The sequence below is a fragment of the Mobula hypostoma genome, chromosome 24 (assembly GCF_963921235.1).
Source record: "Mobula hypostoma chromosome 24, sMobHyp1.1, whole genome shotgun sequence".
NCBI lineage: Eukaryota > Metazoa > Chordata > Chondrichthyes > Myliobatiformes > Myliobatidae > Mobula > Mobula hypostoma.
Window position 1 is genome coordinate 38,005,619 of NC_086120.1, and position 22,155 is coordinate 38,027,773.

A 22,155-nucleotide genomic window follows, 5' to 3' on the forward strand; every position below is an offset into this window, starting at 1 on the left:
AAAGTGCTGTTATCTCTGTACTCAAAATTGGCTAGTATGTTTTATATTGATATAGCAAAATTATGCCTTTCTATTGATACAATTAATGTAATCAGTGTGATGTGATCTTGATTCTGAGACTCTGGGTGTGATTGTTGTTGCTGGGGAATGGATGGCATGACAGGAAGCATTTTACATTGAGCACAGATGGTTAGATACAGAATTTCTATCAAGCTCATCACCAGTGTTCCCTGTTGCTAGTAACTGTTTACTCGATGGCTGTCAGTTGTCATCTCAGATGCTGCAGAAATAATTTACATCCTCAAAGTTGAAAGTAAATCTATTATTAAAGTGTGTATAGTGTGTACAACTTTGAGATTCATTTCCTTGTAGGCACCCGCAGGAAAATAAAGAAATACAATAGAATCTATGGAAAACCACACCTAACAAAGACCGACAAAGATCCAATGTGCAAACGTGGACAAATCTTGCAAATGATAAAGAAGTAATCATATGACACTGAGAGCAAGCTGCAGAGCCCTTGAAAGCGAATCCAAAGGCTGCAGACTTAGCTCAGTGCTGAGGCGAGGCGAGTGAACCATTCGCGCCGGTCCACGTGCCTGATGGTTGTACGGCAGCAATTGCTCCGAGCTTGAGGGGCATGGGACCCAAGACTCATGCGGCTTCTTCCCAATGGTAGTAGAGAGAAGAGAGGGGAAATGGGTCAAACGCAGGCAGATGGGAAAGGCACTGGGGGGGGGGGCGGATGATACTGGATGGCATGGAGTAATGGGCTAAACAAGGATTCATTTCCGCTCTCAGGCTTCGATGCTTTAATCCAGCTTGATGCCCATCCCAGCACTCCTCCAGCTGTGGCTGATTTTCATCCACTTCAAGGGTGCAGTAACTGCATTCCAAAGAATCAAGTTCGCTGGATCCTTCAGGAGGTCATAAAATCACTAGTTCACTTAGACAGTTCAGAAGCACAATTCTTAAGGGAAAGTTACAGGCTGCAGATTGCAGTGAACATGGTTTAGAAGGCAAACAGTATGCTGAAGAATATCCAGCGATTTTGTGAGCTGCCTACAAAACGTCTCCATATATTGCCAGCACCATCTTGTTCAAATGTGAACTTGGCTGATCTGGGAAATCACACGCAAACCTTCATTCTTATCTACCTTCAAATAATACTGTAGAACCTTCTTTAATATTTTAACAGAGAGATTGAAATTGTTTAAAATAATTAGCTTTAAATAGTGCTCAAATTAATTTCATTAGCTTCCATTCATCATTTATATGCTAATATCAGCTGAGTTGTATTTTGAAGATTAATGAAAATGTCAAGGCCAGTTATGCGATTGGCAAACAAGGAACTATTTTCCTATTTATTTATTTCCAGGATATGGGCAGAATAGCAAGGCTGACATTTGCTGCCCTTTCGTAACTGATCTTTGGATAGTAATGGTGAGCAGTCTTCTCAAACGCTGCAGTGCTCCTGGTAAAGTTAGTCCCACAGGGTGTTCTGGGATTTACTTATTTATTTAGAGATACAGTGTGGAACAAACCCTTCTGGCCCAATGAGCCACGCCACCCAGAATCCCACCTACTTAACCTGGCCTAATCACAGGATGATTTACAATGACCAATTGACCTAACCAGTGCTATGGATTCTACGATCTGCAGTGTCTTGTGTCTCCTGATTACAACTTTCTGGAAAGCTAAGCAACAAGGATATGCCAATTTTTTGAAGAAGATCCTGTAAATGAGTCCTCATGATGAAGCTTTTGAAATGATATTTGTGGTAATGAGAAGTGTTCATTGCTATGCTAGACTTCCATTGCTTTAAAATCTCTGTTCTCGTATCACACCTCCCTTCCCATCAGCTAACTTAGTCGTCGGCCTGCCTGACGTTGTGCCTGCTCAGATCTGCCAAATTACAATAACGTGTCGGCTGCCTACTGGTGGCTTGTGTTGAGGTGAGATTATGTTGGTTAATATAGAAAGTGATGTATCTATTCACAACCAAAACCAATAAAAGGGTTATTGAATTCGAAATGAGGTCAAATAATAAATTTTAGGATTGTTTGGATAATGTTGTCAATGTACCAGAAAATATAAATACTTTCATTTAATTCCTGGACTGGTTGCATTTCCTAATTTGAATATTGTTCTCTGAATGATATCTGTCCCTCATGTGAAAGTATCTGTTCATAACTGCAGTATAAAATAAGCACATTTTATACATTTGATTAATTTTACTTGCGATGTTATTTTAACACTGGAACACTCACTTAGATATTTTTGATAGTATAAAGATATATCATAGTGAGAGATCTGCTGGAAATCATTAGAGGAAAAATTGATTCTAATTAAACTGCAAAGCAAACTGATGCACATAAACAACTTACATGGAGAACTGCATTTAATGGTTGAGAGAGAAAATAAGTCAGGCATGATTGAATGGTGGAGCAGACTCAATGAACCAAATATCCTAATTCTGCTCTTATGTCTTATGTCTTATGGTTATACAAATAATTGTTCATTATGTGCTGTATCATATGACATGGGTGATCATGATCATGACCGAGTAATTATCATGGAAAAATCAATACATAAGAATCTACCAGTTTACTAATATTAGGCAAGATATCTGTATGTATCTTTTCTGTTATCTATCTATCTACTTACTGATCTACTGTTTTATACTTGAACTAATGACGCTAAACCAATTCAAGGTACAAAGCCCGAAGTATTTTTTTTTATTGCCAGAGTACATACATCTCACCACATACAACCCTGAGATTCTTTTTCCTGCGGGTATATTCAGCAAATCTATAGAACAGTAACTATAAACAGGATAGAGCATAGAAGACAACAAACTATGCAAATGCAAATAGTAATAAATAATGAGAGCATAGAATAACAAGATAAAAGTGAGATAATTTCTTTGGAAACTTCTCAGTAGATGAATGTAGTTTTTCTCTTTTGTTCAAGAGCTTGCTGGTTGAGGGGTAGTAACTGTTCTTGAACCTGGTGGTCTGAGTCCTGAGGTTCTTGAACCTTCTACCTGATAGCAGCGGCAAAAAAAGAGCATGGCCTGGATGGTGAGGGTCTTTGATGATGGATGCTGCTTTCCTATGGCATTTCATGAGGATGTGCTCAATGGATGGGCGGGCTTTACTCATGATGTACTGGGCCAAACCTACCACTTTTTGTAGGATTTTGTAAGAATTGCATTCTTCTCCATGCTAAGATATTTAAGAGGCAAACCTAACACTAATTTTATAACAATTTAGAATTATCATTGCAATGAATGTAATAGATTAATATTAGTTCTGCATCATTTCTAAATCATAGATTAGACAGAACTTCATTGAATTGTAATTAGAAACATATTATCGATTTATTGACTATCATTTCTTCACCCCATTCATGTAATATTATCAAATGATTGTGCATGGAATCTGCTAAGCTTTTTATTTTGTGTAATGTTCTAGAACCTGATTTTGTTGAAACCAAGAAATGCTTATTATTATTTCCATGAATAGAACACACATTAATTTAAACAGATAAATAATTGCAGGGCTTGGATGATAATTGCCGCCTCTTAATTTTAGTTAGTTTATGGATGTCAGTTTGTCAGATTTTCACATTTGCATTCTATTTCCCAATTATTTCTCATGATGAAAAGGTACAGTAGATAAGAGCAAAGAATGTAATTATAACTACGCTTTTTTTTCCCTCTCTTGTCAAAAGATCTTCCACATGACTTATGACCTTGCCAGTGCAGTGATGAGAATATTTAATCTTATTGGAATGATGCTGCTCCTGTGCCATTGGGATGGATGCCTGCAGTTTCTTGTGCCATTGCTTCAAGACTTTCCGAGTGATTGTTGGGTGTCTTTAAATAACATGGTGGTAAGTACAAAATTAGTATCCTTTAATGTGAGGCATCATTGAGTTATCTGGAATTTATTGTTTCACCAACAAAGTTCAAAGTACATTTATTATCAAAGTATGTATACTATATACAACTTTGAGATTTGTCTCCTTACAGGCAGCCACAAAACAAAGAATCCCAAAAGAACTCATTAAAAAAAGACCGTCAAACACTCAATGTGCGGACAAGAATAAATTGTGCAAACAGCAAAACCAAGCAAACAACTGAAGTTTATAAAAGTGAGTCCATATCAACGAAGCCAGTCATCACTGCAGCTGAGCCAATAGCTCGTTAGTTGCAGGCCACAGCCTCAGTTTAGCGCAGAGATGAGTAAATCTCATAGAGCAGTGAGCTGGACCAGCCTGTTCCTCGTTTCTAGCCCACACTCTGACCTTTACAATCTGGCCTGGTGCTTAAATGGCCTCAGGTCTTTCCTTTGTCTCGCACCCTTGGCCCTGCTGCTTTGTTACGCTCTCGGACCGGGGCTCTGGCGCCTCGATTCAGCCTGTACCTGACCTTTCCAATTTGACCCAGCACTTAAATCGATCAAACCTTGGGTCTTTCCTTGCTCCCAGATCTGCCGCCTCAACTCAGCCTTGCCTCCACTCGCTTCTGCTCCATCATATCTGCTCTAAGTCTGCTCCAGCAATGGCCAAACATTGGCTCATTTCTGCTCTTGGGCCTGGGCCCTGCCGCCACAAATCAGCCTGTACACGCCTTACACTTCTGCTTCATGTTATTACTTCCAAGGAATTAGACATTAGAAATATGTCTACAAATATTTTTCTCCATTTTCAATTTCACTCATTATGTTGGGCACATGCAAAGATTTAAGAAACTAAAATCTTTATTTCACAAAAACTGATTTTTAATCATGGGTTCAATGCACACAGACATTTTCTCAGGACTGGGGAATGAAGAATGAGAGGGCATACGTAGACAGAGAGAGGAGAGAGGTTTAATAGGAATCTAAGAGGCTTAGAAGTATAAAGAATAAGCTGCATAGAGGAAGTAATTAAGACAGCTACATTAACAGCTTATAAAATGTACTTGGACAGGTACATGGTAGAAAAGGACTAGAGGGATATTGGGACTAACATAGATGACAATCTTGGTTTGCATGATCAAGGAGTCCATATCCATAACCTATGACTCTATGACTACAACCGGTTATGGTTAGTACATTATAATGTATTAGCCTTAGTCTAGAGATGTGGGAGAGTGGTGGTGGGGGAGCACATACTTATGAAAAATAAATACAATTTACAAAACTGATCTTTAAGCAAACTACAGGAAATATTTTAGGAAGTGTAGATAGATTTTTTGGAAAGACATCTGGAAACTAAATCCAAGTGTTTCATGTGGAGAGAAATGTTGACATTAACGCCAGGACCAAAGGACCACCTTGGGTCTGACATATCCTATAATTTCTTTATTTAGAAACAGTTGCAATACATTTAAATTATTTCTGAAAGTTAACGTAATTCAAAAGATTTTAAAAATAATTAAAGAAGTAAATTTATTTAAACCACATAGTAGAATCAGAGTCTCATTTCTTAATCACTGACAAATGACATGAAATCTAGTGTTTTGCAGGAGTAGTACAGTGCAAAGACAAAGCAAACCCCATAAATTACAAAAATAAGTAGATAGAGCAAAATAAAAAGGAATAATGAGGTCATGTTCATGGGTTCTTGGACTGTTCGGAAATCTGCAGGCGGAGGGGTAGAGGCTCTTTCTGAAGTGTTGAGTGTGGGTTATCAGAATCGTGTGCCCCCTCCCTGATGGCGGTAACAAGAAGAGATCATGTCCCAAATGGTGAGGGTCCTTTGTGATGGATGCCACCTTCTTAAGGCGCCACCTCTAGAAGATATCCTTGAGGGAGGGGGTGGTTGCACCCATTTAGAATGTAAATAAATACTAATATTATTGAAATGAAGGAAACTCAAGCAACAAATTATCTTCTGAAGGTCAGTAACTCCATTCAAGTGAATGTGGTCGTATAAGCTACACCAGCATGGTCAGTGTAAGGCTGAGGGGCCAGACTTTATCTAGCCCCACACTCGGGGTGTTAGCAAACCCAGTGCTGAGTCAGGGTAATTAAGTGAAGTGGCCTCTCAAGACACTTAATGAGTTGAGCAAAATTCAGCACAGCCACATCATGGAAACATAGATGGAACTCCAGAGGCAGGGATAGACATTTCACGTCACTGGTGTAATTACAATCAGGGACTTCAGGATTTTAGAGAGAAGGAAGAGAGGGTTGATGCCAAGGATGTCAGGGCAAAAAAAAAATAGGTGGAGTGTTAACAGTCTTAATGGTTTTAAGGAATGTAATAAAATATTTCTTAATGTGTTGACTGTGAAAGTAAGAATGAAAAGGCATTGTTTAGTCTTGTAAATAGTTTAAAAATTATGAGTAAAGTTGATTTTGAGAAATAAAACTAGGTAGAGTTAAGGGCTTGGTAGGAAGGGCCCAGTAAAGGCTCCTCCATTGCTGGAGAGGGAGAGGCAGGGGCCAGGTTGGCAGAGGAAGCCCCTTAATCATTACAATAGTATACCATCCCAGGGGGCCACATGAGTGGCACCAGTCCTATTGCCTTTAAGGAATGTAATAGTACACTGCTTAAAGGGTTGGCCAGCAATGTAAGAATGAAAAGGCATTCCATGATTTATTCTTGTAAATTTGTTTCTTATGAATATTTATTTTGATTAATAAAAAAAAAATTAGGTTAAGTTCAGACGCACCACTTTGTACTCAGGAGTTGTACTGGCATCTACAGATGTACTGAATGCACTGACTTGTGCTCTGCAGCTAGTAACCAGTAGTACAATCAGTTCTTCTCATTGTTAATATAAGGTTGGATGGATTTTTGCATGGTAGTGGAATAAAGGGTTATGGGGAAAAGGCAGGTAGGGTGGACGTGAGTCCATGGCCAGATCAGTCATGATCTTATTGAATGACAGAGCAGACTCAATGGGCCAAATGGCCTATTCCTGCTCCTGTTTCTTATGTTCTTAAGCTCTACCTAATTTCAATAATGTAATTCATTTCTATCATATGTACGTAACTCATTTTCTGTCAAATTAATGTTTGAAAATACACTGAGTGGCCACTTTATAAGCTACAGGACGTACCTAATAGAGTGGGCACTGTATGTTCATGGTCTTCTACTGCTGTACCCATCCACTCCAAGGTTCGATATGTTGCACATTCAGAGATGTTCTTCTGCACACCACTGTGGTTGGTTAAAAGTTAAAGTCTGCCCCGAGCCTTGTGGCCCATCAGGCCGGTGCTTATGCCGGTTTCTGTGACGTGAAGCGACTGAGAGTACAAGACTCCCCCCCCCCCCCGGATAGGACGCCAATCTATCGCGAGGTTAACCCCCAGCATTTGCCGGTACCCATTTTCAGCTGGGTGGACTGGAGCAGTGTGTGGTTAAGTGCCTTGCTCAAAGACACATCACGCTGCCTTGGCCGAGACTCGAACCCACGACACACCACTGTGGTACTGCGTGGTTATTTGAGTTATCGTCACCTTCCTTTCAACTTGAACCAGTTTGGCCATTTTCCTCTGACCTCTCTCATTAACAAGGCAGTTTCACCCACAGAGCTGCTGTTCACTGGATTTTTTTTTTGTTTTTCACACTATTCTCTGTAAACACTAGAGACTGTGATGCGTGAAAATCCCAGGAGATTAGCTACTATTTCTAAGATACTCAAACCGCCCTATCTGGCACCAACAATCACTCCATGGTCAAAGTCACTTAGATCACATTTCTTCCCCATTCTGATGTTTGGTCTGAACAACAAATGAACCTTTTGACCATGTCTGCATGCTTTATGCGTTGAGTTGCTGCCACATGATTGGCTGATTAGATATTTGCAATAATGCACAGGGGTACAAGCATACCTAATTAAGTGGCTCTGAGTGTATGTACTTGCTATACTTCTTGTGCAGACCTATGACTTCCAACAATCTTTCATGTATGATGTGTTCTCGAAAAGAGAATATCACCTTAGAAAGCAGATCAGTTTGCTTGTACATTGTGGCTTAAACAGCTACAGTGGTTAGACTGCAATTGGAGAGATAGAGTCATAGAACAGCACGACACAAAAACAGACCCTTTGGCCCATCTGGCTCATGCCGATCTATTATTATGGCTAATCCTATCGATCTGCACCCGGCCCAGAGTCCTCCATACCCTCTCCCATCGATGTACCCATCCAAACTTCTCTTAGCTGTTGAAATCAAACCCGTGTCCACCACCAATCCATATTTTCTTTACAGGATGTTTTGCCTTATCTAATAAGAAGATAATTCATCCTTACCCATGCTGTGAAGGTTGAGGATACTTAGCCTAGCATCATTAGAGTAATTTAATCAGATGTTATGCTCTACTGCAGCTCAGACTTCATGTAACATTACATTAAATATAAATTTGCCTCTTCTTGTATGGGCATAATAGTTAGAAAGAGTTCCTTCTGAGTTCTAACTACCCTGGTTCCTAACATCAGCAATTCTGTCTACTCTCGTTTGCTCTTACTTTTGATTTCCATTATTTTCCATGATTAGGATGTCCCTGTGGAGATCATTGATGAATCAGCTGATGGGTAATTTCTAAATGTTGGCTTGTGTCTTTCATGGAGTGGCAGGGAGATGTGGAATTGAATCAGGACCTTGATCCCATGCTAACCATTATTCACCCGCTTACACTACTCCCACGTTTGCCTGAGCACAAGATCAAAGCCAATTACAACAAAATAATGATCAACTCGGAGGGGCTGTGGTTGGAGGCTTCTTTCTGGCTAAGCTGAAAACGCTGACAGCTGGCTTTCAGCTTCATTCATCTCTGAGGATTTTCTACTTCTCCTCAAAGGCCTAGGGCAGAAGGGCAAAGCAACCCCTCGTGTCAGACAGTGGGGTTATTTAAAATGCAAAAGAAACCTGGCCTCTCCTCTATCAAGTTCTGATTCAATTTGTATTCATCTTTCCCCTGTTGGTTCGTGTTCTCACCCCCTTTACTTGTCAAAGTCCAATACTGGTAGCATTTTGTGTTCCTGATTCTGATTCAGAATTACTTATTTGTTAGTTTGTTTACTTATTTATCAGATGTACATCAAAATATGCAGAAAAGTATGTCATTTATGTTAACACCCCAACACAACCCTAAGGACGTGCTAGGAGCAAGCATAGCATACACACAATGTTCAGCAGAACAACACAAGCTGCAAAAGTGCAACTGAACAAAACAAAAATAAAACAAGCCCCTTTCCAACCCTTCCAGCCATCTATCCCCTCACACACACAAGTAGGCCTCCAACCACAAGACCAGCTGCCTCTGGGCCTCCAGACCTTGGCCCAGGTCTCACAGTTGCCTGGCTTCCAACCTTCAGTACCTGGCTCAGACTTGCAGACTTGCCCTTCGGACCTTTATCCCTGAACTCGTTGACTTTGGTCTTCGACCTATGGGCTTTCAAGATCTGGACTCGCTGAGTTCTGAATTTCGACCTTCTATTTCCCCTCCCAACTTTCCCAACTTCCAGGTATCAACCCCAGAACTTGCCAAACACGGGGCTGACATTTGGGCCTCTAGATCCGGACTCACATGGATGTCCAATCCCAGTCAGCAGCCCTCGTGACTCCTGCCCGTACAGAACTCCAACTTGGGGTTCGCTGACCTGGTAATGACTGGTCTCCTCAGTGGCTGTTGACCTGACCTTTGGGATCACTGAAGCATTCCTACCAGGACTCCGAACACCAGCTCTTGCATTCTCCCTCATCCCTGTCCATAAGCCCTAATTTGACCCCTAATGACCCATGCTATCCCCAGAACCTTCCCCACAAGAAAAACGAAGTCTGAGCTATGACATCAATGGACATCACAGCTCAGTGTCATCTTGTCCCAAGCACTGGCTGCTACCCCTGATTATTATGTGTGTAATTCACATTTTTTTACATATAACCCATAATGAATTACTTAAATGAATGAGAATGCTTAATCAAACAATATATTTACAATATTACTAAAGTGTTACTGAAATATTAATTACACAACACCTATCATCTCCCACCCCTCCTCAGTCCACTAATTGCCTCAGACTCCTTTCTTGCCATCTCCCTTCTTCTCACCTCTCCACTCTCAGTCCTGATGAAAGATTTCAGTCTGAAGTATTATCAGTTCCTTTCCTCCACCTTCCAGCTGATTGTTTGTTGCTTTAAGTTCCAGCAACTGCAGTTTCTTGCTTAATCCACTTTAGAGTATGTTGCTTGTATATTCCATCCAGTATCAGAAGAACCCATCAGTCATACTACTTTTATTTCTTTGGAGTCTAAAGTAGTCTTGGCACCATTAAATATCAATAGTTCTTTCCATGAACTCTTTTTGGATTTTTAAAGACTTAAGGATTTAAAGATTAGCTTTACTTGTGACATGCACAGCCAAACATATAGTGAAATGTGTTATTTGCATCAAAGACCAACACGGTCCACAACTGCCGACAAGCTTCCAGCACCAACATAACTTGCCTCCAACTTACTAACCCAAACCTGTAGGTCTTTGGAATGTGGGAGTAAATCAGAGCACTCGGAGGAAACCCATGCGGTCATGGGGAGAACGTACAACCTCTTTACAGGCAGTGGCTGGTATTGAACCTGGTTCTGGTGCTGTAGAGTGTTACGCTAACCACAATGCCACCGGGCCACCCTGTTTTTTTTTGTTGTCGGGCTCAGGTTGGATTTCACCACTCCAACATTGCTTTAAGGATATCTGCGACTCCTAAGCTATTTAAAGAATTGCCAGTAAATTAGACTGAGTATTATGAATATTATGTTATCCTCAGACTTTTGTTATTTTTAAAATTAATGGAACCACTCATCAATTCAGCTAGCACTCGCGAAACAAGAAACAGAATTAAGGGGAAACCAGTAAGGGGTTCTTGACTTGAAATTTCTGTTACTCTTTCTGCAGAGGCTGCCTGTCCTGTAGAGGTTTTCCAGGATTTTCTACTTTTATTTCAGGTTTCTAGTCACTGTATTTTAAAAAAAAAATTTCCTTGTTTAGGGTCACAGTACTCACATTATAGTGAAGATAATCTCTACCTCATAGTTTTAACTTTAAAGTTACACTACAACATTTTAGGAACAGATTTTTCCCCTCTGCCATCAGATTTCTGACCGGTCCATGAACCTATGAACATTAGCTCACTAATCCTTGCTTGTACAATTTACTTTTTTATATACTATGTGGTAACTTTTATGTCTTGCACTCTACTGCTGCCACACAACAACTGTCAGTGATTCTGATTCCAAGATCCAAGAACTGGATCATTTTCCTATTTCTACCTCCATTTTGAAGTCCCACCGTCTATCCCATTTGACTGAGAGATTGTTGCAGATTGAGAAGTCAATCACATGTAATGCTTTTTGTCTTGTCCTACAAATTTTAATACATGCAAGCAGAAGAGGGTTTTAATTTGATAACTGTAAAATAAAAATTAATTATATATTCCATAGAAATGTTGCATGCCTTTTCAGAATAATGCATAAATTAAATGTATTGCAAGCATGAGTGGCACCTATCAGTAATACTCCCATGATACCATAAGTATATTGCCCAGACTCATTTCCTGTTTATAAAGTCATTCAGAGCATTTTTCATAATGGCTGCAGCCTAAATTATTCTATCAGTGTGATTATCATTGTATACTCCAGCCTTCAATGCTCACAATGGTCTTCTGCTGCCGTAGCCCATTCACTTCAACGTCCGACGTGTTGAGCATTCAGAGATGCCCCTCAGCACACCACTGTCGTAATGGTTATTTGAGTTACTGTCGCCTTGCTGTCAGCTTGAACCAGTCTGGCCTTTCTCCTCTGACCTCCCTCATTAACAAGGCAATTTCACCTGCAGAACTGCCACTCACTGGATGCTTTTTGTTTTTTTTTGCTCCATTCTCTGTAAACTCGAGAGACAGTTGTGCACGAAAGCCAGAAGACACAGGAGTAGAAATAGCCCATCAAGTCTGCTCTGCCATTCCATCATGGCTGATCCTGGATTCCACTCAACACCATACCTGCCTTCTTGCCATATCGTTTTATGCCCTGACAGATCAGGAAACTATCAATTTCCGCTTTAAATATACCCGCGGACTTGGCCTCCACCGCAGTCCATGGCAAAGCATTCCACAGATTCTCTACTCTACGGCAAAAAAATTCCCCCTAACCTCTGTTCTAAAAGGTTGCCCCTCAAACTTGAGGCTGTTCCCTCTCGTTCTGGATACCCCCACAGTAGGAAACATCCTTTCCACATCCACCTTACCTAGTCCTCTTAACATTTGGTAGGTTTCAATAAGATCCCCCTGCATTCTTCTAAATTCAGTGAGTACAGGCCCAAAGCTGCCAAACGCTCCTCATATGTTAACCCCTTCATTCCTGGAATCATCCTCATGAACCTCTGCTGGACTCTCTCCAATGACAACACATCCTTTCTAAGATATGGGGCCCAAAACTGTTGATAATACATCCTGACTAGTGTCTTATAAAGCTTCAGCATCATCTCCTTGCTTTTATATTCTATTTCCCTTGAAATAAATGCCAACATTGCATTTGCCTTCTTTACCACAGGCTCAACCTGTAAATTAACCTTCTGGGAGTTTTGCACAAGGACTCTTAAGTCCCTCTGCACCTCTAAACCTCAGGAGATCAGCAGTTTCTGAGATACTCAAACCAGCCAGCCTGGCGCCAACTATTATTCCATGATCAAAGTCAATTAAATCACATTTCTTCCCATCCTGATCTTCGGTCTGAACAACAACTGAACCTCTTGACCATGTCTGCATGTTTTATGCATTGATATACTATATGATTGGATGATTAGATATTTGCATTTATGAGCAGATTCAGGTGGTCGTAATAAAATGGCCACTGAGTGCAGTCCGTAGAGTTTTAACTGTAAGGCTAACTAAAATGCATTAATCTTTTCACTTATTTTATTCCCTTACAGAGCTTTTCTGCATTTTCATTTAAACTATTTCTATCTGATTCAATAAAGCCATTGAGTAGTTAATATCAAACATAATTTTAAAAGACATTTTCAATTTAGATCATCAAAAATTAAACCAAAGCCCACACTTTGCAATCAGTGGTGCCTTTTGCAATGATTTTGGAGAAAGCTACTCACTTGAATTTCTGTTCCGTGATCTATTTTTTCCTGATGCCTAGTATTAGTTCAAAGAGATATCTGGTATGCAGAACCAGTGATCCCTTCAGACTAATTAAACAGCTTGTCATATTGAAGGATTTGCACAGACTAGGAAAATTGCACTCAGTAATTTTTTTTGAAAGCTTTGCTTCCTCAGAAATTTTATTTTGTTTATGATGGACTGCTTGAAGTTGAACATAAATATAATTTCAGACTATTTGTATCACATAGGAATTTGGAGAAACAAGAAATTAACTTTTATTGAATATAATGCATTTAATCACATAATGGTGCTGACGCTTTCCAATAGTTGAACTTAGGTTAACAACAGCTAAAATGTTTGTTGATAATTTCCATTTGTATTCAGTGTCTGAGGCTTCTCACTTAAGTGTTCATCAATAATCTGTCAGCATTGATGGATTCCAGTTGCCCTAATACCATTTCTCCATGACCACAATATCCTGGTAAAACATGGTTTTGTATGCTTGAATCATGTTGTCAACCAGCTGCACGTAACTTGGTGCCCTGTAGCTGCCAGGAAGGTTTTCAGCAACACCCTTGAATGCCCTCCATGTGATTTTGTGGTCCCACGAGAAGTTCTTCAAATTGCCTATCATTGATGTCCTGTTTGATTTGTGGACCAGCAAATATACCTTCCTTCATCTTGGCATCAGTTATTCTGGGAAACATCTGTCTCAAATATCAAAATCCTTCATGGAAATTTATAGTCTTTCTAAAACCTGTCCTGCCATGTAGCATTCACCCTCCCTAAGCATGCCCAGGCATACCTGCACAAAATAGAAAACATTTCAGTTTACATTGTGGGCAACATTTTAATTGACTTGAATTATGAATTGAAGTAAAAAAATATATAGGCAATTTCAAAAAACTGGTGTGTGTTAGGGAAATTTCATGGTGGTTTTCATGATCAGCAGCCCAAAATCTATAAGGTACACCCAGAAATATTCAGGAAGCAAAATCTTTGTTGTTCAGTGTAATCACAATGTTTAATTGGTGTTTTAAACATGTTACAAAAGCAAAGATTAAAACATAAAACCATTTTAGAATTAGGCCAATTGGCCCTCCAAGTCTGTGCAATCATGGCTGATCTTCTTCAACCCTGTTCTCCTGCTGGCTCCTCATAATTTGTAAACTCAAGAACCAAGCAGTATCTGCCTAAAATGTACCCAATAACTTGATCTCCACAGAGATCTATGGCAACAAATTCCACAGATTCCCACCCTTTGACTGAAGAAATTTCTCCTCATATCAGTTATAAAGGGATGGTCCTTTATTCTGAGGCTATGCTTTGAATCCTAAACTCTCCTATTAATGAAACGTCCCCTTCACTGTATCTAGACCTTTTACTGTCTGGTATGTTTCTTTGAGATCAACACTCATCCTTCTGAACCCCGTTGAGTACAATATAGGTCCAGGGATATGCAGTTATCCAATAGAATAGATAGAAACAGAAATATGATAAAACTACAAAATAAAAATATTTATCCTTCTAAAATTAACTACCAAATGTATTGGATTCAGCCGAGTGCATCACAGGTAAAACCCTCCCAACCACTGAGCATATCCACATAAAACACTGGCATAGAAAAGCAGCATCCATCATCAGAGATCTCCGCCACCTAGGTCACGGTCTCTTCTCACTGCTGCCAACAGGTAGAAGATACAAGAGCCTCAGGACTGGCACCACGAGGTTCAAGAGTACTTAATACCCGCCAACCACTAGGCTTTTGAATAAAGGGATAACTACACTCAACTTAACCTGCCCCATCATTGAAATGTTCCTGCAACCAACAATCTCACATGCAAGGGCTCTTTTTCTCATTATATCATGTTCTCAATATTTATTGCTACTTATTTATATTTGCCTTTGCACAGTTTGCTTTCTCTTGCACTCTGGTAGATCTGTCATGGATCCTGTTATAGTTACTACTCTATACATTTGCTGAGTATGCCCACAAGAAAATGAATCTCAGGGCTGTATAGGATTGCATAAATGTAGTTTGATAATAAAATATACCGTGCACTTTTTTGAACTTCTAAAGTTTTATGCAAGGCAACCATGATACACCTACATAAAATTAATTTGTTTGGGATCAAAAACTTTGGTAATCAGTAATTGTCACTCAGTATGCCCTTACAATATTCATTTAGACTCCGTACTGGGAAGGACAGAATTTCTGTGAAATTTTACTGTGAGGATAAACTGTGTATGCCTTTTCAAGTGAAGTCATTTGCTACCTTATAGAAGGCAGCAGCAAACATACGCTGTGTAGGAACAGGGCAGCTCTGAGAACGGCCTTTAGATTTGTGCATTTCATTGGCCATGTCCATAATCCAGAGGTTGTTATCCATTACACGTTGTGTCAACAGTGCTGAGAGTTTTTCCACTTTTCATATCATTAAAGCTGTGAAATTCATGCTATTAAGTCACTGTAAGCCTCTTAGACATAAAGCTTTAAAGAGCTTAATTTCAAAAATGTTTGTGTTATTCATTATGTTATTTTACCCTAGCATCTTAAAAAAAAGCAAGTTACTCCAGGTCATTGTTAAAACAATCTGTACTTACATATGATAAAATATGCAATGTCCTTTGCAATTTATTTCTGCATTTGATGTACAATGTTATTGTGATTTGTTGATTAAGTGGTTTTAGTTTTCCTGAGAGACTTCTTCAAAAAAAAAACAACTGCTTCAGATTAAACCTTCAGTGCTTCAATTTATACCATGAGTGACTCAGATTATCAAAAGATCCAGATAACGTCAGGAGTTTTCATCTTGATATCAGAGGACGTTCAAGATGTTGGGGAGTGATAATGTCAAATAGCAGTGATGGCTGCCACAAGGTAGTCTGAGATGAGTGGGCAAAGCCCCAAATTTCATAGTAGTGAGATCAGCGGCAACTTAGATGACCCAAGGCCAAACGGGGCGGGTGGCCAATGTTGAGTTTAAGGGTTGAGGGAAGGCTAGTAAAGGTGGACAATGTGACATTTCATAATAGGCAGTGGAGAGGGTAGGAAGGCAAGATGGATAGTTGTTCTTGAACCAATAAGTGAACACATGATGATACCAAGAATGGGTTGATGTTTACATCAGGAAGTGGGACATGTTCTGGCCAATCTGCTGAAGACTTAAAGACAACTGAAAACGAAGTGCAGTTGTAATCACGCACAAAATACAACCTAAGGTACTCTCCACAGCATGAACGGGCTGGAAATTTTGTGCTGTGATTTTTCTTGGTAATCATTGTAATTAAATGTTTAAATTTTGGCGCATTGTAGTTAATATATGTTTTCAAATGCTTTTATTTTGATTGCCTATTTTCCTGACTCTTTCCTCGACAGAATGATTCCTGGAGTGAGCTCTATTCCTTTGCGCTCTTTAAAGCAATGAGCCACATGCTCTGTATAGGGTACGGCCGCCAAGCTCCCAAAAGCATGTCCGACATCTGGTTGACCATGCTCAGCATGATAGTGGGCGCCACCTGCTACGCCATGTTTATTGGTCATGCGACTGCGCTCATCCAGTCCTTGGATTCATCGCGCCGCCAGTACCAAGAAAAGGTAGGATAATTATACAAAGCAGCTCAACTAATGGTAATGTCCGCTTAATACTACACATGGAACAGCATAACATAACGTTGTTGCCAACTAACTGGACTCTGAAAACTTGCACTCATTCCTCAATTATACTTTATTTTACTTGTGCACAAGGAGAACAGCATGGCCCCTGTCACCCACACTGATCTGAAGTCAGAACAGAAAAATAGCCATTTTTATACAGAATTGAGTGGCTGTTATAGATGTTGGGCAAGTGGTTAAGGCATTGGACTAGTGACCCGAAGGTTGTGAGTTCGAGCCCCAGCCGAGGCAACGTGTTGTGTCCATGAGCAAGGCACTTAATCACACATTGCTCTGCGATGACACTGGTGCCAAGCTGTATGAACAACATTGGTATCGTGGAGAGGGGAGACTTGCAGCATGGGCAACTGCTGGTCTTCCATACAACCTTGCCCAGGCCTGCGCCCTGGAGAGTGAAGACTTTCCAGGCGCTGATCCATGGTCTCGCAAGTCTAACGGATGCCTTCATTATTTTTATAGATATTAACTATTTGGTAAACAAGGTATGTTTGAATTCCTTACTTGCAAGATCAATCACCATTCAACATAGGAGTGTAAAAGTCAATAGAAACTACAAGCTAACAACCAATGATACTTTGAAGTTAGTAAAGCACTTGTCCCTTCGTTTACCTGTGCATTTCATATTCTTTCATTATTTTCCTGTCTCATCGCAAGTAAGCGGAAATGGCTCTGGGAATCTGCTCCATAAAGAGAAGCTATGCTCTTCAAAGACCTTTCTTACCTGGGCTGTCTGCACTCTATTTGCAATTTATCCTTACCCAGGCATTATGTTAACCCTTGCCTTACCTCAACTAACACAATCCAATAAACCAGGGGTTCCCAACCCTTTTTACGCCATGGAGCATTGCCATTAACCAGGATGTCCATGGACCTCAGGTTGGGAACCCCTGCCGAAAAGGTAGAGAGTGAGTTTTGTCCTTTAGGAAGATTATTTATTTCCTTTAAGTCTGCTGAGTGCATAGATGAAGATCAGTCAAAATGATCTCTGCCAAAGTTGAAAATATTGATGCAATATAATTCTTTAAAGCACCTTGACTTGCCTAGCTTGGAGGTCCCCACTATGAACTATCCACATTTGATACAATACATATGTACATTTCTTCTGCCTATTATAAGCTGAGAGCAGAGTTAGCCTTGATGAAACAGCATCAATCATCACACATTTTCATTGGTGTGTAATGAGGTTGTGCCACCGTCTTCTGTTAAACTCACCATTACCAATGTATTATGCATAAGCAATGACTGAGAGTCTTGTACTTTGGAAGATTATTTTAATGATAACTTAGTAATTGAGTGGTATAACGTTGTAGCAGTTACTGCTACCACTTGACTGCTCCAGAGACAAGGATTTTATCTTGACCTTTGTGGGCTGTATGAAAGGTGTTTACACATTCTCTCTGTGATTGCAAAGGCTCCCCTCACTTTCTGCTCAACATTCCAAATTGTGGCTATTGCCTTTTAGTATAGGGTAAGTGGGAAGGGAATCACATCTCTGTGCTGAACTGAGCCTGTGGCCTGCTCTGATGCCGATGATGTCTGGCTTTGTCTCTTTCATAAAACTTCAGTTCTGAAGTTATTTGCTTTTATTGTTTGCATGATTTGTTTCTTTTTCTCTCTTTCTCAGTGGACTGGTCTTTTTTAATGAGTTCTCCTGAGGTTTCTTTGTTTTGTGCTGCCTGTAAGGAGATGAATCTCAGGGTTGCATAATGTATACATAATAAATGTACTTTGAATGAGAAAGAGGAACTTGGTGGGCAGATGAAAGAAAATAAGTTGCAGGGTAACAGAGGTAAAGAGAGAAATAGGACTGATGGGATTACCCTGCTGGAAGCTGGCATTCATCAGGCTGAATGACTTTCTATGTCATGATAAGTAAATGGATACCTAGCGGTGAACAGAGTTTGTCAGCTTGTAGATCCTGTCTGACTTCAATATGAGAAGCATCTTGAATTTCATGTTCCACACCAGTAGGTTCAGGGACAGTTATCACTACAGAACTATCAGGCTCCTGAACCCAGAGGGTATAATTTCATTCACCACAACAATGAACATAGAAACAGAAAATCTACAGCATATTACAGACCTTTCAGCCCACAATGTTGTGCCAACCATGTAACCTACTCTAGAAGCTGCCTAGAATTTCTCTGGCACATAGCCCTCTATTTTTCTAAGCTCTATGTACCTAACTAAAAGTCTCTTAGAAGACCCTATTGTATCCGCTTCCACCACTTTCACTGGCAGTCCATTCCCCACATCCACCACTCTTTGTGTGAAAAACTTCCCCCTGACATCCCCCCGGTACCTATTTCCAAGCACCTTAAAACCATGCCCCCTTGTGTTAGCTATTTCAGCCCTGGGAAAAAAGGCCTCAGGTCATCCACACGCTCAAAGCCTCTCATCATCTTATACACCTCTATCGGTCATCTGTCGCTCCAAGGAGAAAAGACCAAGTTCACTCAACCTATTTTCATAAGGCATGCTCTTCAATCCAGGCAACATCCTTGTAAACCTCCTCTGCACTCTCTCTATAGCATCCACATCCTTCCTGTAATGTAATGAGATGACCAGAAACCACTTACTTACTTTCAAAAAACACTACAACTCATGTTCTTGATATTTATTGCTTATTTATTACTTATTATTTTTATTTCTTATTTTTGTATTTACACAATTTGTTGTCTTTTGCGTATTGGTTGTTTGTCCGTCTTTGTTGTATGCGGTTTTTCATTGATTCTATTGTGTTTCTGTTAACGGCAAATGCCCGCAAGAAAATGAATCTCAGGACAGTATATGCTGACGTATGCATACTTTGATAATAAATTTACTTTGAATCTTGCATGAATACCAGTCCCTTAACAAGATTGAAAATGGATGTAAAATAGTTTGAAAATCAGACAGACAATACTTGGTGACCATTTTTATGTTGGAGCAGAGGTATCACTGGAAGCATTTTCACTCATGACTTGAATTGAATGCAAAGGTTTCATGTTAACATATGATACTGGAGTGCTAGAGAGGAACAATTAAAACTCAAGAGAGTAGCTTACAAAATGATCCGGGTAAACTATATGATGGAATGAAATTAAGAAATGTTAGAATTTAACTCCTAAAGTAAGATGATTAATGTATCAAAACTTGTTTAATATTGACTTTGATATAGGTGAATAAGAGAAACATTAGTGTATGTATAATAGAGAAAACTGAACATTTAACTATAAAGCAATGCGAATGGTCTACAAGTCAGGAGAATTTTGGAATTACCAACGACTCAAGAAAGGTCTTCAACCAAGTGAATTCTGAAATATCTACATTAGGAATTAATAGAAGTTGACAAAATTACATTCTTAATCACCCAAGTAGACGTTTTACTAATTTGGAATTCTGCAATGAGGATTCTTTCATTCATTTCTAGACACTGAGTCCAGTTGAAGGCATTCAGATCATGGAAATTACAGAGAGAATAGCCTCTGGACTAACCTTTTGAGTGCTCTTAATAAAGTGAATAAGAAAGAAATATAGGCAACACACGCAAAACTGCTGGAGGAACTTAGCAGATTAGGCAGCATCTACGGTGAGCAATAAAAAGTCAATGTTTCAGGGTGAGATCCTTCATCAGATCAGGGTAGAAAGGGGGAAGAAGCCAGCAAAAGAAGGCAGGGAGTGAAAACTGTACAATTTGGAAGGTGATAGGTGAAGCTAGGTGAGGGGGAAGGTTCGTGGGTGGGGGAGGGGGGTGAAGTGACAAGCATGGAAGTGGAAAAGGTAAAGGGCTGAAGAAGAAGAAATCTAATAGGAGAGGAGAGTGGACAATGGGAGAAATGGAAAGAGGAAGGGCGCCAGAGAGGTGGTGATAGGCAGATGAGGAGACGAGAAGGAGTAAGAAAGGAGTCAGAATTGGGACTGTAAAAGTAGAGAAGGGGGAGAGGAAAGAAATTACCATAAATTGGAGAAATCGATGTTCCATGCTGTCAGGTTGGAGGCTCATCTTGGCAATAGAGGATGCCGTGGACCAACATACCTAAAGGGAAATGGGCAGTGGAATTAACATGGTTGACCATTGGGAAATCCTACCTGTAGCAGGTGGAGAGCAGGCATATAGGCATGAAAATAAGGTATGTCAGTCTTTCAGACAAAGAGAAAGGTCATTGATATTAAATGGAATATTCATATTACACAATTAGCAAGCTGCAGACTGGTTTGTATGTTGTAAAAGTCTGAAGACAGAATATGCACTGAGACTAGACTAAATCAGCAGGGCTCCCCTGCAGATGTAATAATCAGTAATTTCAGCGTGACACCACTTGAAATGTAACCATGTATGAAATGTGAGCAGAGATTTTCTTGGATGATTTGGGTACTTTGTAAACTAAAGGAATTTAATTTACATCATCACCAATGAACATTAACCATTTAGTTCTGCTTGGCAGGATAGAGTAAGAGAAATGTGTAATGTAGGCAACTGTTTCTTTCACTGTCGCTTAAGTGTTTGGATCCACCAAACACACCTTTACCTCCCCCCCCCCCACTCTCCATTTTTCATAGGGATTGCTTCCTCTGTGATTCTCTTGCCCATTTGTCACTCCCCACTAATCTCCCTCCTGTCACATATCCCTGCAAGTGACAGAAATGCTACACCTGCCCATTTACCTCCTCCCTTACCTCCAATTCAGGGCCCAAACAGTCCTGTCAGGTAAGGCAGCACTTCACCTGTGAACCTGTTGGGGTTGCTTATTGTGTCCGGTGCTCCCGATGTGGCCTTCTCTATGTACATTGGTAAGACCCGACATAAATTGGGGAACCACTTTGCTGAGCAACGCCATTCCATTCACCAAAAGGAGAATTTTGCGGTGGCCAACCATTTTAATATCTATCCTTTTTCCTGTTCTGACATGTCAGCCCATGGCCTCCTGTTTTGACACAATGAGGCTGCCCTCAGGGAGGAGGAGCAACACCTCATATTCCATCTAGGTAGCCTCCAACCTGATAGTATGAACATCAATTTCTCCTTCTGATAATTTTTACTTCCTTCCCCCTTCCCTCTTGTATTCTCCTCTCTGGCTTCTTACCTCTTCTCACCTGCCTGTCACCTCACCCTGCTACTCCTCCTTCTTCCCCTTCCCCACTGGTCCACTTTCCTCTCCTATCAGATTCCTTCTTTTCTAGCCCTTTGCCTTTCCTATCAACCTGGCTTCACCTATCACCTTCTTGCTAGTCTTCCTTCCTTTCCCCCACCTTTTTATTCCGGTATCTTCGCCTTCCTTTCCAGTCCCGAAGAAGGGTCTCGGCCTGAAATGTCAACGGTTTAATCATATCCATAGATGCTACTGGACCTGTTGAGTTCCTCCAGCATTTTTATGTGTGTGTCTGGAGTTGGTAT

General features: G+C 40.2%; 1 protein-coding gene across 1 annotated transcript in view; it reads left to right on the plus strand.

Moving 5' to 3' along the window:
• The window catches only part of LOC134337335 (potassium/sodium hyperpolarization-activated cyclic nucleotide-gated channel 1-like), a 166,026-nt gene that overhangs the window by 63,142 nt on the left and 80,729 nt on the right, over positions 1 to 22,155 (plus strand). Inside the window, exons 3-4 of the mRNA XM_063032249.1 lie at positions 3,736 to 3,897; positions 16,482 to 16,700. Coding sequence (XP_062888319.1) covers positions 3,736 to 3,897; positions 16,482 to 16,700 — 381 coding nt within the window. The remainder of the gene's footprint in view (positions 1 to 3,735; positions 3,898 to 16,481; positions 16,701 to 22,155) is intronic.